The following is an 18693-nucleotide window of genomic DNA, read 5'->3' as shown; positions in this document are numbered from 1 at the left end:
GGGGGGCGGACAATGACTATGTTTGTTTATTTAATTTTAATTTATTTTTAAGTTCTTTTGTTGTTCATTGGGGTTGGGGGGTGGGGGGATGGGATACATATGGTCTGGGGGTGTTACAGTTATTATGGGTTATTTTGTTGCATTTCATTGTTTGTCGTTATGTTTTATATTTTCTGTAAAAAATTCCAATAAAAATTATATTTTAAAAAAAACCTTGTCTGCCCTCTCAGGTGGGAGTGAAACTATTTGAAGAAAGCCCGGGGAGCTCTCCCTGACCAGCATTTATCTCTCTAACTCTGTTCTCTTAATGTTTATAGTTTGAATTGAATCTGACTCCACAACTGAAGATGAGTCATGTTACACTCAAAACGTTAACTCAGATTCCCTCTTCACAGATGCTGCCAGACCTGCTGCCAGCACTTTCTGATTTTATTTTCGATTTCCACCATCCGCAGTAGTTTGCTAAAAAAAAAGAGAGCTTATCTCGTTCAGAGAGAAACAGGAACTGTGAGAAACAGGAAAATAGGGTCACGAGAAATTTCTGGGGATTGCAGGTTTTTTCCTGGTTACGCCTGTAGTCAAACAAAGGGAAGTACTAAAATGGGTGAATGCTTTATCATTCACACAGAATGTGTTCAGCCGTCATGGACTGCGCAAGAATTCTAAGTGGGGGCACATTTTCAAAAAGGTAAAAGGATCAAACCTCGAAGTCGGGTGTGACGTATTTTGCGGCAAAGTGATTGAAAAGCGCAGATCTAGTCTCCAGGCCGAGTTCCCCCTTCTCAGACACTGTAGCCCCCACTGGCACCGAGGCCCAGGTGGCGTCCAGCCCTACCCTGCCCTTGCTCTGCTCGTCTCTCAGGCTCCTTCTCTAGGCCACAGGCTTCACTGAGTTTTGTTCGATGCCTGACCCAGAGCATGACCTTCGCCGTGTTGCCTCCACTGCTGAGCTGTGGTCTGTCAGAGCCCAATCCCATTACCATGGTGCTGCAAGACGAATTGGATTCCTATGTGAAACTGGACCCAGGCCCTCGAGAGGCCATATTCAGGGTGTTGGACCAGCCGGGGTTGGAAACGGGGATGGAGGCAGGTGTTGTAGCCTTCGCCTCGTTGATCACCCAAAGGCGGATCCTGTTAGGGTGGAGATCTCCGCCCTGTGCCCTGGCGTGGCGGGGGGACCAGCTGCAATTCTTAACACTCGAAAAGGTCAAATTTGAACAGAGGGGAAGGATGGAGGGTTCTACAATTCATGGGCGTTATTCATTATGCACTTTCGAGAATTAGATCACACGAACATTAGGTGGGTTGGGGGCTGGGTGGGTTGGGGGGAGGGGGGACTGTATGTGATAATGGTGACTATGGGTGATTCCTGATTCCTTTTTGTCATTTGTTTATGTTAACTTGCGGAAAACGGTTTGGGCGTTTGATGGGAGGATGGGATCGTAGTTATTAATATGGGGATTGACATTACAATCGTTACTGATTATTGTTTATTGTTGGGTGTAAATATGGGAGAGAATGTGAAAAAGGAGAATAAAAAAATATTTTAAAAACAGGCGAACTGAAGGGCAGCACGGTGGCGCAGTGGTTAGCATTGTTGCCTATGGCGCTGAGGACCCGGGTTCGAATCTCGGTTCTGGGTCACTGTCCGTGAGGAGCTTGCACATTCTCCCCGTGTCTGCGTGGGTTTCACCTCCACAAGCCAAAGATGTGCAGGCTAGGTGGATTGGACACGCTAAATTGCCCCTTAATTGGAAATAATAATTGGGTACTCTAAATTTATATTAAAAAAAACAGGCGAACTGGATTCCATCACTAAAAACCTCAAGGCCCTCATCTTGGGCTTCTATTGCTTCCTGACCGGGGTCCGTGAGCTGGAGTAGTGAGCCAGTGGTTAGCACTGCTGCCTCACAGCACCAGGGACCCAGGTTAGATTCCTGCCACGGGTGTCTGTCTGTGTGGAGTTTGCACATTCTCCCCATGACTGCGTGAGTTTCCTCTGGGTGCACTGATTTCTTCCCACAGTCAAAAGATGTGCAGGAAGATGTCAGTCAGCTGATCATTGTAGTGTAATGGCTTGATTCGAACTGCTTAATATGCTAATCAGATACTGGTGCACAAAACATAGGAAATGATGCAATGTCATATGATTTACTCTCTTGTACAGTCTCATGGAAGATGCACAATGTGTTCAAACAAAGGTCGTGTTTTACAGATCTCTGTGTACTCATTATACATTCCATATTAGTCAAACAATGCCAAGAATATTATAGAATAGAACCTTGTCTATGTTGTGTTATGTAATTTGGAATAACACAAGCTGCCACTTGATGCAGTTTTGAGTAAAAGAAGCTCCAGACTTTGAAGTGAGATCAATGTGTTTTATTGAACTATTAGCACAGTTCTCAATGCGTTCGATTCTCTGCTAATCTAAATGTAGTAACTCAGTCTAACTGTACCATTTGCTCTAAGCCACGTGCTGGGGTGTGATGCTGAGGATACACCCTGTCTCACTCTGTAGATGTTGGTCTGTGGAAAGAGGCGGGGTATGAGTGTATCATCCCTTTTATAGTGAGGTACCGCCCCTGAGTGTCCTGACTGCTCATTGGTCATGTCCTATTCTATGTGTTCATTAGCTGCATGTTTGCGAATCATGACAGTCTAGACTGCATCTGGAGCACTGTGTGCAGTTTTGGTCCCCTTACTATAAGAATCATAGAATTTACAGTGCAGATGTAGGCCATTCAGCCCATCGAGTCTGCACCGGCCCTCGAAAAGAGCACCCCACTTATACTTAAACCCACACCTCTACCCTATTCCCGCAACCCAATAACCCCACCTAACCTTTTGAACACTATAGGAAAATTTAGCATGGCCATTCCACCTAACTTGCACATCTTTGGACTGTGGGAGGAAACCGGAGCACCCGGAAGAAACGGGGAGAACGTGCAGACTCCACAGAGACAATGACCCAAGCCTGGAATTGAACCTGGGACCCTGGAGCTGTGAAGCGACAATGCAAACCACTGTGTTACCGTGCCGCCCAATCTCCAGAAGCATATTATTGTTATTATTTTTTTATCACTTTATCAGAGTTCCAAAGCCAGAGCTCAGATTGTGGACAGGGGCAAACTCCGAATCCAGCTCCTTGCCTGCTCCAAAAACCAATTCAAATTGAATCCAGTTCATCGTCCCAGTTCAAGACACACCAGATCCAGGCATTACACCTGACCATCTTAGCCAAAAGGCCGAGAAGCGATAAAGAGGATATTATTAGCATAGAAAGAGTGCAATGAAAGTTCACCAGGCTTGATCCTGGGATGGCAGGATTGTCCTGTGAAGAAAGATTGGGGAAACTGGGCACGTATTTTCGAGAGCAGGTCTTTCCGAAACTTGACAAGCAGCGAAAGCCTTAGTGGGCCGGGTTTCTCCCAGCACGCGCCAGGTCGGAGAATCTCCGTTGACGCAGAAAATTCCCGCCACGCCGCTCCAACGCCAGGACATGATTCTCCGGAGACCGGAGAATCGACCCGTCACGCACGTGTACGCGGTCTACGCGGCGCTGGCCAGGGGCCGTTGAAAGAGGCCCCCGTGGCGATTCTCCGCAGTCGACCGGCCGAGTTAAGACCATAAGACCATAAGACATAGGAGCGGAAGTAAGGCCATTCGGCCCATCGAGTCCACTCCACCATTCAATCATGGTTGATTTCAACTCCATTTACCCGCTCTCTCCCCATAGCCCTTAATTCCTCGAGAAATCAAGAATTTATCAATTTCTGTCTTAAAGACACTCAATGTCCCGGCCTCCACCGCCCTCTGTGGCAATGAATTCCACAGACCTACCACTCTCTGGCTGAAGAAATTTCTCCTCATCTCTGTTCTAAAGTGACTCCCTTTTATTCTAAGGCTGTGCCCCCGCGTCCTAGTCTCCCCTGCTAATGGAAACAACTTCCCTACGTCCATCCTATCCAAGCCATTCATTATCTTGTAAGTTTCTATTAGATCTCCCCTCAACCTCCTAAACTCCAATGAATATAATCCCACGATCCTCAGACGTTCATCGTATGTTAGGCCTACCATTCCTGGGATCATCCGTGTGAATCTCCGCTGTGCCAGTATGTCCTTCCTGAGGTGTGGGGCCCAAAATTGCTCACAGTATTCTAAGTTCCGCCGGCATGTTTCACATATGGTTACCACCTGGCAGAAGCTCGGACCCGCGACTGCGGTGGCCGTCCTGGTAGGGGCGCGGGGGGGGGATCAGACTCCAGGGGGGCCTCCATGACGGCCAGGCCTGAGATCAGGGGCGGCCGATCGGCGGGCGCGCACGATCTGGGGGGGCCTACCTTCCTTCGCGTGGGCTCACTGTGTTGCTACGCCATGTTGCGCAGCGCCGGCGTGGAAACAGCCGCCGCGCCCATGCACGGACCCACGCCGGTAGGGCAGGGCTGCGTATCGGTGCCAGAGCTGCGTGAAGCAATCCTGTGGACCACTGAATCGCTGGGTCAAGAGGCCCATTGATGCCCGTGTGAAACACTCCGGTGTTTACGCCGGCGACAACACTTAGCCGTGATTTGGGAGAATCCCAGCCGAGAGCTCTCAAGAGCATTCTCATAAAGCTTTTGCTGCAAAATCGATGGAAACACAGAAATCAAATGTAAACAAGTCTTTTCTAGGTCTATATTAGGGACGTGATTTAACAAAAACATTTCAAAGTGTCATTTCGGGATATTTCTCAACGGCTGCATGGTGAGATCACAGCCCATATTTAATGGCACTTAGTGCCGGAAATTAGCCCCCATGGGCTCCTCTCCGTTACTGACTGTCCCGCCGTCTGAGTCACCGGATATGCGGCTTAGCGAAGCATCTCTAACAAGGAGAAGCTGTTTTTAAATGCTCCCTCAGTACTCATTCCCAGTCAACACACAAGCATGGCACAGACCTGCTCCTCGCTTTGGAGATATCAATTTGTCCAGACTTCTGGATGCTGCGGATGTGAGAAGGGACATCCTGTTCCCTCAAAGGGGTCGGAGGACCAACAGCGTTGCCATCAGTACGGCCTGACAGCGGCAGCAGCTACCAGTCTGGGCAGCATGACGAGGAGGACCGCCATACGATGTAGGAAGACCGGTGACCTCCATTGAGCTGTAAGGGTAAGTTACCACCTGTCCCCTGGCATCAGCTCCGCCTGCCATCCCTCACATTCCCAAACCCCCCCCCACCCACCCCCCACCCCACTGGCTGACACCTTGCACCTACCCCACATCCGATCCTTGTGCTTGTACCTCAGTACCCCCTGGCACCCACCACCACAACCCCTTCATTTCCAATTGCTCTGCCCACACATACTACCTGCCAAAGACCCCTTGATCCATTAAGCGTGCGGCTCACAATGCCCTCTCTTTCACCCCGCAGGAGAAGATAACCCATAATAGGCACGAAAGGGCCAAGGCGAGGGTGCGGAGTACCTGAGATCTCAGTCCCCACCCCCCTTGACAAATAGTCCCTGGAGGTCGTGGGGATGACCAAGGAGAGAGCAGCCACCAACAGCGAGGTTGGCCTGCACCTCAGAGGTAAGTATCCACTGCCCCTTCACCCAGATGACCTTTCTCAAGCCAGTTATTCAGGTCAGACAAAATGATCCTTCCTTCTCACTGACCACATGTCCATTGTCTTACAGGATCTCCATATGATGGGGCCAGCCCATCCAGAGCCGTTCTCCCCCCCCCCCCTCCCCGCCACCATCCAAGTGACCACCTCAGAGCTCCAAAGAGACCATCACTCCCACCTTCCACCAGCGCAGAGACACACTCCTCAGTGGGTGACATTAGTGACAGATTTCTGAGGCACAATCTGGTGAGCATCATACTGTTGCTGATGCACATCAGATGGAGGCAGGAACATTCAAGAGAAACAGCGGTCGGATGTCTGCTGGATCCAGGACTCAGCTGGGTCCCAGTCAGATGTCGAGCCTCTGGACAAGGTTATCCCAGAACAGATGCAGATGCTAGGAGACAGCCGTGACATTCAGGAGGGAGTGACATTACAGCGAGTGCACAGCCGATTGGTGGAGTCCCAAAGGCTACAGGCGCAGGAGAAGGTGGCGACAATGCGTGGCACCGAGGCCAACACTGCTTGGTTGGCGACCACAGTGGAAAACCTGGAGCACAATGTCAACATCTTGAGTGATGGTGTCCATGGCATAATTCAGTCTGTGACAACCATGGCTGAGGACCTCAACATCATATCCCAGCCACTAAGGGACGTGTCCCAGACACAGGTGGACTTTGCCAAGACACTGCAAAGCATGTCCCAGTCGCTGAGGGACACAGGTGGACTTTGCCAGGGAACTGCAGAGCATGGCCTAGCCACTGAGGAGCATCGCTGAGAGGCAGGTGTCCCAGGTTGTAGTTGCCATGCACGCTCCCTCGGAAGCGTGCACACACATGCATGATGCAGAGGTGGTGGTCGTGCACAGGCTGAACATTCAGGGAGTGGAACCCCTTTCTGTTAATGAAGGGCACTCCCTGATGCCCCGGTGAGCGAAAGGCGACATACATGCCGTCAATTAACCCCTGGACCGGAGGCATTCCGGAGATGGCGATGAAACCTGCAGCCCCAGCATTTTGGTGGGCCTGGTCCAGCTCAAAGCTGATATAGTCAGCTGCCTGGGAATACAGCTCATCCGTGACCTCATTCAACAAGAAACTCTATTGGCAACGGCAGGACCAGGAGATCCCACCACCGGCCAATGGTGGGCCAGCTCCGTGAAGCATGTGGCAGGTAGTGTGGAAAACACCGCCCATTGTGTATGTTTGAATTAGAGATTGTCAGATTTCTAAATATCCATGACTCAAAGGGATATGGGGAAAGTGCGGAGAAAAAGCATTGAAGCGAATGATCAGCTGTGATCATATTGGACTGTGGAGCAGCCTCGATGGACTGTATGGCCTACCCCTGTTCCCATGATATTCAGATGGATTTGGTATGTTGTTCTGTGACAAATGGCTGTAATTGGTTCCGGTTACACCTTCCTGCTCTCAAATCTTCAAAGGACATTTAATCATTGATTATGCAATAATTGCAGACAAAGTAAAATTATTACTAAAATTCAGCCATTCTTCCTGTTACCTGAGTGAAGCGAGTAAAAGAAAATAGATTTTAAATGTCACAGCAGCATCTCATTACTTGAGTTCCCTCCTGATTCTAGAAGGTTCTGCCATCTTCTGGTTCGTTATGCAACTACCTTCATTTTAAAGATCTTATCTGCTGGAGTTTAACCCTCAAGTGAAGGTCATGAAGATATGGTCTTGTTTTCATAATTGCCACACAATTACGCCCTCCAGAGAGTTAAAAACCACCCGTTCCAATGTTCCCAATCATCAACCCATATTTTATTCATTATACAAAGGATTCCCCCTAGTGGCTCTTTCTTCACAATATGCATTATTAAACTCAGTTCCTTTCCACAGCGGAGTAACACATTACCATCCTGTCAGATACAATGTTTCAATATGCACAGTTACCCTGTCCATATTAATTCGCTGAAACCTTCCATTCCGCAAGAGGTATTTATTTATTTTATTTTTTATTTTTATTTTAGGTACCCAATTATTTTGTTTCCAATTAAGGGGAAATTTAGCGTGGACAATCCATCTAACCTGCACATCTTTGGGCTGTGGGGGTGAAACCCACACAGACATGGGGTGAATGGGGCAGCACGGTAGCATGGTGGTTAGCATAAATGCTTCACAGCTCCAGGGTCCCAGGTTCGATTCCTGGCTGGGTCACTGTCTGTGCGGAGTCTGCACATCCTCCCCGCGTGTGCGTGGGTTTTCTCCGGGTGCTCCGGTTTCCTCCCACAGTCCAAAGATGCGCGGGTTAGGTGGATTGGCCAGGCTAAATTGCCCTTAGTGTCCTAAAAAATAAGGTTATTGGGGATTGTTGGGTTACTAGGATAGGTATACGTGGGCTTGAGTAGGGTGATCATTGCTCGGCACAACATCGAGGGCCGAAGGGCCTGTTCTGTGCTGTACTGTTCTAATTCTAATTCCTCACGGACAGTGACCCAGGGTCGGGATTCGAACCCACGTCCTCAGCGTCGTAGGCAGCAGTGCTAACCACTGTGCCGTATGCCGCCCCAACCGGAAGAGGTAATTATTAAAAAGTTAATCATAAACTGCTTTTCTAAGTGGTATGACATTCCCAGAACTCATTAAATGAAAAGGCTAATCTCTAAACTCCATTGAGACTTGCTAATAAATATCCCCTTAGCTCTACGTTCATCCAATCTAAGTTAAATAAATGACTGTGGGGCAGCACGGTGGCGCAGTGGGTTAGCCCTGCAGCCTCACGTCACCGCGGTCCCAGGTTCGATCCCGGCTCTAGGTTACTGTCCGTGTGGAGTTTGCACATTGCCAACCCGCGCATTTGCAGTTGGGCCGCGCCAACCTGCGTATGCACGGGGGACTTCTTTAGCGCGCCGGCCCTGACTCAACATGGCTTCGGTGTTCAGGGGCCGGCCACGCCAGAAAGTAGGCCCGTGGGGGGAGAGGCCGGCCTGCCGATTGGTGGGCCCCGATTGCGGGCCAGACCTCATCGGAGGCCCCCCCAGAGAAGGAGCCCCACAGGCCGCCCCCCCCCCCCCACCCCCCCCCCCCCCCCCCCCCCCCCCCCCCCGACCGTTTGCGCAGAGTTCCCGCCAGCAGCGACCAGGGGTGAATGACGCCGGTGGGAACCTGTCGTATCGGCACAGCCGCTCGGTCCATTTGGTCCGGAGAATCGGCGGCCCATGGCCGGCGCCGCGCCAAACGGGCCAGCGCAAATGGCGCCGATTCTTCGCACCTCGGAGAATCGAGCGCCAGTGTCGGGGCGTCACGGCGCGGTTGCGGCTATTCTCCGGCCCGGCACGGGCTCCGAGGATCTCCCCCAATGTCTCCACAAGGGTCAGATAATGAGGAAGCTTTGATTCCCATCAACAGAAAATACGCTTTGTGCTACCTGTACCCAATCAGACTGGTACAAACTAAAACTGACAGAAAATCCCTTTATTAGGTAACAGTAAAGTTCATGAACAAGGCGCGTGCATCTAGCACTCAAAATAGTTGCTAAAATAGTCCACAAGAGTAAATTTACTCTTTCCATCAGGAAGGTGTGTAGCTTTCAGAAGTTACAATAAAAACCTGTTTCTGGATTAACTGCGGGAAATAAAGGTTCTTCATTCACCTTGGCACATTCATCCCGTCATCATGCTTTCACCATGACCCATTTCCTAGGACGGCATGGTGGAACAGTAGTTAGCACTGCTGCCTCACAGCGCTGAGGACCCGTGGCCGGGATCGAACCTGGATCCTCAGCGCTGTGAGGCAGCAGTGCTTAGCACTTGGTTCGATCCCAGTCCTGGCTCACTGTCCATGTGGAGTTTGCACATTCTGCCAGTGTTTGCATGGGTCTGTCACCCCTCACAACCCAAAGATGTGCAGGGAAGGCGGATCGGCCAGGCTAAATTACCCCTTAATTGGAACAAAAATTAATTGGGTCCTCTAAATTTAAAAAAAAGATCACAACCCATTCCCTACAGAGGGCTGGTCAGAGAGCAGTATTCATAAATCATAGAATTTACAGCGCAGAAGGAGGCCATTCGGCCCATCGAGTTTGCACTGGCCCTTGGAAAGAGCACCCCACTTTAGCTTTCACTTCCACCCTATCCCCTGTAACCCCATCTAATCTTTTGGATACCAAGGGGAAATTTAGCATGGGCAATCCACCTACCTGCACATCTTTGGATTGTGGGTGGAAACCGGAGCACCCGGAGGAAACCCACATCGACACAAGGAGAAAGTGCAAACAGTCACCCGAGGCCGGAATTGAACCTGGGTCCCTGGAGCTGTTAGGCAGCAGCACACTGAAACTTTGCATCTCCGATCCTGATTGAAAACAAATGAATAAAAAAAAGTACCTCTTCAATCCTGAGGGCTGATTGCACCAAATCACCAGGACAGGACATAGGAATTACTGATTTATCGTTGTGTTGACAGTCAAGCTGCACTAAGTCTCGGCAGTGAGTGTGACACGTATACTTGCAGTCTGGAGAAAGCAAACAAAAAGAGTTTATATTAGTCCACTGCAGCATCTCACTCAGCAACGCATGGTGAGAGTTCAATGCACTAACTGACCCAGTAAATATAATCCACGTTACAATGTAAGGTTTAAACCGTCAGTCATTATATTGCCCGTTCCGCAAGGCAAAGAGTGTTTGGTTACCATCTTTAGAAAGAGGTCTTGGTGGTGGCTGATACCCCAATACTAGGTAACCTCAGCATTAACTCCCGGACAGATGCTCATGTCGTCAATCTAATTTTCCCATTGTGAAAACTCACGTTGCCTTTACCGAATAATGTTGCAAAAAGGGATTTAATGGAGATGGAGGTAACATTCCCATGGCATTCACCATTCCCCAAAACATATGTCTTGTCACAACGACCAAATGAAGGTTTCAAAGTTAAAAAAAAAATTTAGAGTACCCAATTAATGTTTTCCAATTAAGGGGCAATTTAGCGTGGCCAATCCACCTACCTTGCACATCTTTGGGTTGTGGGGGCGAAACCCACGCAAACACGGGGAGAATGTGCAAACTCGACACGGACAGTGACCCAGAGATGGGATCGAACCTGGGTCCTCAGCGCGGTGAGGCAGCAGGGCTAACCCACTGCGCCACCGTGCTGCCCTAGGTTTCAAACTTGACATGTATGGTCTCGAGTAGAGGTGGGTCGAGAAAGGCAATTCTGGGAAACAGGTGAAAGCAGTTTTCTGGTTTCAAAGTCACAATTTTTGATGATTTACAGCAATTTTTAATTTTTTTATGGTACTGGAATCTGTTGCATTAAAAGGAGAAAAAATTTCCATTATTGCATTGCGCTAACCACCTTGAACTTGAGGTGCATAAATTATGGATCGATGGTTTCAAACTAGTTTCCATATTATCGATAAGAAAACAACAGAGACAAGGAGATGATATTTGATCCGCACTTTCCTCAGGATCCCCATTCTATTACTGATTTCCACCTGTATCTGTGTTCCGATGTATGCTATGCTAATCCTCAGGAAATCTGAGTACAACTTCTCCTGAGCAAGATCAGCGCAAAATGCACATGAGATCCAGAAAATTCCAGGCCAAGTCTCAGCATCTATTCTGTCCTCAACTCTTGCAGTGGAACTCAGACCCATGACCATCCAGCACTATCAATCAAGCCACACTGACAACTATGTCATGGACATGTGCTTATAAGAGTGATAGTATTGAAAAGGTGGTACGTTTCCCAACAGGAAAGGTTGCGTGAAAGAGGCAACTACAGAGAAAAGAAAACATGTGATGAGACCATCAATTCATGCGACACGTGGTTAGAAGCAAACAGTGGTTTTAATCATCTTACAACAGAGCCTGCCTGTGACGAAATGAACTCTAGATGAACTGGCAGGCAGGCTCACAACAGCAACCTTTATACATCCAGTTAGGGGGAGGAGCCATGGGCGGAGCCAAGGGTGGAGCCCAGTACAAGCTCCTCATATCCCCCTATGGGTAGAGCCGTGCAACTACACATGATCTAGTACAAGGAACAGGCTCAACACATGTTGTACAATGTAGTGTGGATTATTAGTGTTTATAATTCACCACATTCACCCCCTGTGAAAAAAATCAAGTCCGGGGGAGGTGATGGCTTACAAATTGAGTCTGTCCGGTGGTCGAGTTGTCCATTGTGATCGGCGGAGCACTGGGGTTGCAGCCTCTTCTGGTGGCTGGACGATCACGGTTGGTTGGGATACGATGGCGGACTCCGGGGTTGATTCTGTCCGAGCTTCGTACCCGTCTGGTTCGACTGGGGACTGAGGGCGCTGGAAGCTTGTGGGCGTGGGTGCGCGGAACATGTGTAGTGACCCGGTAGGTGCGGGGGCATGGGGCGCGACGTGTTCGGTGGGGTGTAGTGTGAGGGGTACCGCGGCCGTGGTAGTGGTGGGATTCGATGCTGCCGGCACTAGGTCCCGGAGGGATACAGTGTCCTGATGGCCGGCAGGGTACTCTATGAAGGCGTATTGGGGGTTTGAGTGTAGTAGAAGCACTTTCTCTACAAGTGGGTCAGTTTTATGTGCCCTGACGTGCTTCCGGAGGAGTACCGGGCCCGGTGTCTTCAACCATGCCGGGAGCGAAGCCCCCGTGGTAGTACCCCTGGAAAAAACAAAGAGCCGCTCGTGAGGGGTCTGGTTGGTGGCCGTACATAGGAGGGACCTAATAGCGTGGAGCGCGTCGGGGAGGACTTCCTGCAAATGGGAAACCGGGAGATTTCTGGACCGGAGGGTCAGTAGGACGGTCTTCCAGACCGTCGCATTCTCCCTCTCCACCTGCTCGTTTCCCCTGGGGTTATAGCTGGTAGTCCTGCTCGAGACGATGCCCTTGTCGAGCAGGTACTGACGCAGCTCGTCGCTCATGAAGGACGAACCCCGGTCGCTTTGTATGTAGCTGGGGAAACCAAACAGGGTGAAGATACTATGCAGGACCCTAATGACTGTGTGGGAGGTCATATCGGGTCACGGGATAGCAAAAGGGAAGCGGGAGAACTCGTTGATGACATTCAGGAAGTACACATTCCGATTATTCGAGGGAAGTGGCCCTTTGAAATCGATGGCGAGGCGTTCAAAGGGCCGAGAAACCTTGACCAGGTGGACCCTATCTGGTCTATAGAAGTGCGGTTTGCACTCCGCACAGATCGGGCAATCCATGGTGATGGCTTTTATCTCCTCAGTGGAGAAAGGCAGATTTCGGGCTTTGACGTAGTGGGCGAGCCGGGTGACCCCCGGGTGGCAGAGGTCATTGTGGATGGCTTTCAGGCATCGTTCTGCGTGCTGGCGCACGTGCCGTGGGACAGGGCATCTGGGGGCTCGTTGAGCTTCCCTGGTCGATACATGATATCGTATTTGTAGGTGGAGAGTTCGATCCTCCAGCTCAGGATTTTATCATTTTTAATTTTGCCCCTTTGCGAGTTGTCAAACATGAAGGCAACCAATCTTTGGTCGGTGATGAGGGTGAACCTTCTACTTGTGAGGTAGTGCCTCCAGTGACGTACAGCCTCCACAATGGCTTGTGCTTCCTTTTCGACCGAGGAGTGTTGAAGTTCTGAAGCGGAGAGGGTTCGGGAGAAAAATGCGACTGGTCTCCCTGCCTGATTCAATGTGGCTGCTAGAGCTACCTCTGAGGCATCGCTCTCAACCTGAAAGGGGACGGATTCATCCACCGCCCGCATGGCCGCTTTGGCGATGTCCTCCTTGATGCAGTTGAAGGCCTGGCGAGCCTCAGCCGACAGGGGGAAAAGTGTGGCCTTAAATAGTGGGCGGGCTTTGTCCGCATATTGAGGGACCCACTGGGCATAGTATGAAAAGAATTCTAGGCACCGTTTGAGGGCCCTGGGACAGTGAGAGAGAGGGAGTTCTAAGATGGCATACGGTCCGGGTCGGGGCCCAGGACTCCGTTTTCCACGACATTGCCGAGGATAGCTAGCCTGGTCGTGCGGAAAACGCATTTCTCCATGTTGTAAGTGAGGTTGAGTTTCTGGGCAGTCTGGAGAAATTGATGGAGGTTGGAATCGTGGTCCTGCTGGTCATAGCCGCAGATGGTGACGTTATCCAAGTACGGAAATGTGGCCCGCAGCCCGTACTGGTCCACCATTCAGCCCATTGCTCGTTGGAACACCGAGACCCCGTTCGTGACGCCAAAGGGGACCCGGAGGAAATGGAAGAGGCGGCCATCGGCCTCGAACGCCGTGTAGTGGCGGTCCTCCGGGCGGACTGGGAGCTGGTGGTATGCAGACTTCAGATCCACCGTGGAGAAAATACGATACTGAGCGATCTGATTCACCATGTCTGCAATCCTGGGGAGGGGGTATGCATCGAGGAGCATAAACCGATTAATGGTCTGACTATAGTCCACGACCATGCAGAATTTTTCCCCGGTCTTGACAACCACCACCTGAACTCTCCTGGGACTGTTACTGGCCTCTATGATCCCCTCACATAGGAGCTTCTGGGCCTCGGTTCTAATAAACACCCTGTCCTGCAGGCTGTACCGCCTGCTGCGACAGTCCGGAGTGAGATTGGCAAAGAGTGGAGGGGGGGAGATTTGCAGCGTGGCTAGGCTGCAGATGGTGAGTGGGGGTAGGGGTCCGCCGAAGCTGAGGGTGAGACTTTTGAGGTTACACTGGAAGTCGAGTCCCAGTAAGAGTGGGGCGCATAGTTCGGGCAGGAGGTATAGTTGAAAATTAGAGTAGCTAGCGCCTTGGTTCGTTAGGGTCGCGACAGTGCGCCCTTGGATGGGAACAGAGTGGGAGCCCGAAGCGAGGGAGATAGTTTGCCGTGCAGGAAAAATAGGGAGCGAACAGCGCCTTACCAGATCTGGGTGTATGAAGCTCTCGGTGCTCCCGAAGTCGAAGAGGCACGGTGTACTGTACCCGTTGATTTTAACGGTCATCATGGAGTTGCGGAGGTGTTTCGGACGTGACTGGTCCAACGTGACCGCACTGAGTTGTGGGTAGTCGGCGGCTCGATCAGCTGTGCTGGAGTGGCCCCGTGATGATTGCCCGCTGAGGTCGCAGTGTTTGATTTGGGTTGCTGAGTTTGGAGAGGATGGAGCCCAAGATGGCCGCCCCCGTGGATCGCACGTGGTGGGTGGCGAGGAAGATGACGTCCAAGATGGCGGCCCCCATGAGTCGCACGTGGCCGGCCGCGTGGTGGGGGTTTGCCAAGATGGCGGCCCCCATGGGTCGCACGTGGTGGGTGGGGGCGGAGTCGGAGTACAGGCCGTGGCGTTACAGGGCCTGCGGGCCTGCGAATTCAGGGAGCGAGTGCTCTGGGCTGTGGGAGCGTTTGAGGCTGGAGCTTCCTTCGCCAGACATACTCTGGCATAGTGTCCTTTGCGACCGCAGCTGCTGCACGTCGCGTTGCGGGCCGGGCAGTGCTGCCACGGGTGCTGGGGCTGGCCACAAAAGTGGCAGGCTGGGGCAGCATAGTGGCTGTGTGGCCGTGCGGCGCAGGCCTGGGGTAGTCGCTGGTCGGGGGCCCATGACGGGGTCGCGGAGTCCGCGGGGAATGAGGTGAGGCTGCGGAACGAGACCTCCATAGTAGTGGCGAGTTCTACAGTGTCTTCTAAGTTTTGGGCCCCCTTCTCAAGCAACCGCTGGCGCACGTAATTGGATCTGAGGCCTGCAACAAATACATCGCGGACAGCGAGTTCCCTATGTTCTGCAGAATTTACAGCTTGGTAATTACAGTCCCGGGATAAGGCTTTTAAGTCCCTTAGGAATTCTTCTAGCGATTCTGTGGGGCGCTGGCGGCGAGTAGTAAAAACGTGGCGCGCGTAGACCTCATTGACGGGCCTCACGTACATTCTGTCGAGTAGGGCCAGGGCTTCTATATATGAGCCGGTACAATTAAGTTGAGTAGATATACAATGGCTCACCCTTGCGTGCAGTAGGCTGAGTTTCTGCTGCTCCGTAGTTTCTGTGGTGCTTGCTTCAGCCAGGTAGGCCTTAAAACATCGAAGCCAGTGGGAAAAGATTTCTTTCACCCCTGCATCCTGTGGGTCGAGTTCCAGTCGATCAGGTTTGAGGGTTGATTCCATGGTCATTCCTTACTGTTTCTTAAGATGATTAAATTGCTGAGACCATCAATTCACGCGACACGTGGTTAGAAGCAAACAGTGGTTTTAATCGTCTTACAACAGAGCCTGCCTGTGACGAGATGAATTCTAATTGAACTGGCAGGCAGGCTCACAACAGCAACCTTTATACTTCCGGTTAGGGGGAGGAGCCATGGGCGGAGCCAAGGGTGGAGCCCAGTACAAGCGCCTCATCTCCCCTATGGGTAGAGCCGCGCAACTACACATGATCTAGTACAAGGTACAGGCTCAACACATGTTGTACAATATAGTGTGGATTATTAGTGTTTATAATTCACCACAACATGGAAGGAAGAGGTGCTTCAAAGCCAATTAAATAATTTGGAAGTGTGGTTGCTGTTGTAACATGAGGAAATGTGGCAGCCATTTTGTGTACAGCACACTCCCATGAACATCGATAAGATTAATGGCACGTTCATCGATGTCATGCTTGTTCGACTGAGGGATGTATATTTCCCACGCTCTGAAACCCCCTTACTCTTTTACATTTTCTAGTGGCGACAGGACGGGGCCTTGGTTTCATGTCTGACCCGAAAGACAGCACCTCTGACAATGTAGCATTCCCTCAGCACTGCACTAGGAGCATCAACCTGGATTAAATCCTGCAGCCTCTGGTTTGGGGCTTGTGACCCAGGTCTACAGCCTCAGAGGCGAGGGTGTGACCACTGACCCAGAGGCTGACAGTTTTGACAACTACAAGAAAACAAGAGTCCCAACAATAACATACAACCTGGAAACTAACAAAGTGGAACATATATAGCTTTGCATTTTAAGATTACTTTCTATTTTGTATTAAGCCGTTTACGTAGCTACAAAGTAGTACATTTAAATATATCTGTATTGCTTTGAATCAACTGGAATGAGCAGTGGGCTGAGGCAAGGAGTTCACTGGCATAACATTTACATGGTGGTTTAAGCAGGGGTTTAGCATGTAATCTCACGGTGAACTAAAATGCTGCACTGACATTTGTTGATTCACATCAACTGCTGGGGCCAGTGGCCAGATTTACAAAGCAAGCATTATTCACATGTTTGCTGATTCTAAGGCTAACGGCAGAGCATCTGAGAGAAATCATCATCAGCAGAAGTTACGGAAATCCTCTAAACCTCCAGCACAATTGCAGCATTAAAAGCTGCTGTGTGTTAAAACAACAAACCAAGGAATATATTGCAAAAGCAGGTAATGACTGCAGGAGAGGGCTTTAAATTTCACTCACTCCTGTCAGATGTTTAAAGAAAAAGGCACTCCGCCCCCACCCCACCCTACCTGGAGATTTCCTCCTCGTCACCTGGAGTTTGATTCTGCCCGACAGTTTGCAAATAGGTATTCCCATCATGATATTCCGAATAGCAGGAAGGCTTTCTCCCCAGCGAGGCAAGTCACTCTAATGTTGGCTGACTCAGCATCAGACCAGACCTGTCACAGGGCTGCGTATGGCTCTGAGTGATTTCTGGCCAAACCCCAACAAATCCTGTTGTGTTACTTACTACCCAGCCTCTTTGCAGGCTTCACTTGGCTGCCTGTTGAGGAAAGTGAACAGCAGTCATTGTGGATTTTGTGTCAATTCTGTCGGTAAAGTATTTGAATTTCAAATGGGGTATGCTATTTTAAAAATAACCCTGCTCGGGGACTATCGATACTGAATGCTGGAGCTGAGGTGCAAATCAAACAGTGCAGTATTTATCTATTCAAATGAAATGCACGTTGCTCACTTGATGCAGAAGCAGCCAATCAGTCCTCCAGTGTTCCATTGGTTTACTGGTCGGATGCAATACTTTCCAGAGGAAGTCTTTGCTGGAGAAACCAACCATTTAATTATTTAGAGCTTCTGTGTGCCTCAAAGCCTTTGGGCTGGATTCTCCATTACCCGAGATGCTGCATTCTCCGATTTTGAGGCTGTGTCCGGAGCATGTGTCTAGTCTTACGACAAAAAAGTCGGCGGCGCCCCCGCACCGATGCACCGCCCGGTTAGGTAGCAACCGTGTCACTTAATATCCCCGGGGTTCCAAACAGAAACGGCCATAGAATTGCCGGGTCCGCGGCCACGCATGCGCTCAGCAGCAGGCTGCAGCGGTCGTGCCGTACAACAGCCGCCAGCCGCGGGGGACCCGGCTTGCCAGATAGTGCCGCAGAGTACGCCGCTTTGGAAGGGGAGGAGCATGGTGAAAGCGGCGCCGCCCTGATTTCGTCGGGGATTTGGATTCTCCGGCCTTTCGCCAGACGCGATTTCGCCGTCGGCAACCGGAGAATCCAGCCCACAGTTCAAGGGTAATTAGGAACGGGGAATTAATGCTGGCCCAGCCAGTGACATGAGCCACACCCCACGAAAGAATAAATAAATAAGTTATGTTAAATTTGGATAGGGCCTTGGTTCGACCGCATTTAGAGTATTATGAAGAGTTTTGGATTCCATGTTGTAAAAAGGAGAGAGATGAACTGGAGCACATGCAAAATACATTTGTTAGAATGATACCTAAAATGGCAACTTATTGCTTATACACTGGAACAAGTGAGGGCTCTTTTATCCAGAAGAGAGAAGATTGATGGGACGTAATTGAGGTTTTCAAGATTATCATAGAATTTGCAGTGCAGACGGAGGCCATTCAGCTCATCGAGTCTGCACCGGCTCTTGGAAAGAGCACCCTACCCAAGGTCAACACCTCCACCCTATCCCCATAACCCAGTTACCCCACCCAACACTAAGGGCAATTTTGGACACTAAGGGCAATTTATCATGGCCAATCCACCTAACCTGCACATCTTTGGACTGTGGGAGGAAACCGGAGCACCCGGAGGAAACCCACGCACACACGGGGAGAACGTGCAGACTCCACACAGACAGTGACCCAAGCTGGAATCGAACCTGGGACCCTGGAGCTGTGAAGCAATTGTGCTATCCACAAGGCTACCGTGCTGCCCTCTATTATGATAGAGTTGACACAGAGAACGTATTTCTATTTGTGAAACCAAAAAT

At 50.5% G+C, this 18693-nt stretch overlaps 1 protein-coding gene across 1 annotated transcript in view; it reads right to left on the bottom strand.

The window, feature by feature from the left end:
- rassf3 (Ras association domain family member 3) overlaps positions 1-17074 on the bottom strand; it is a 161404-nt gene extending 144330 nt beyond the window's left edge. The window contains exons 1-2 of the mRNA XM_038780803.1: positions 16986-17074; positions 9956-10083 (exon numbers count right to left, since the gene is read on the bottom strand). Coding sequence (XP_038636731.1) covers positions 9956-10083; positions 16986-17055 — 198 coding nt within the window. The 5' untranslated portion in view covers positions 17056-17074. The remainder of the gene's footprint in view (positions 1-9955; positions 10084-16985) is intronic.
- Positions 17075-18693: the final 1619 nt, after the last annotated feature.

Source organism: Scyliorhinus canicula, chromosome 20, assembly GCF_902713615.1.
Source record: "Scyliorhinus canicula chromosome 20, sScyCan1.1, whole genome shotgun sequence".
NCBI lineage: Eukaryota > Metazoa > Chordata > Chondrichthyes > Carcharhiniformes > Scyliorhinidae > Scyliorhinus > Scyliorhinus canicula.
The sequence above is the reverse complement of the archived record's forward strand: the minus strand, read 5'-3'. Positions and strand labels throughout refer to the sequence as shown.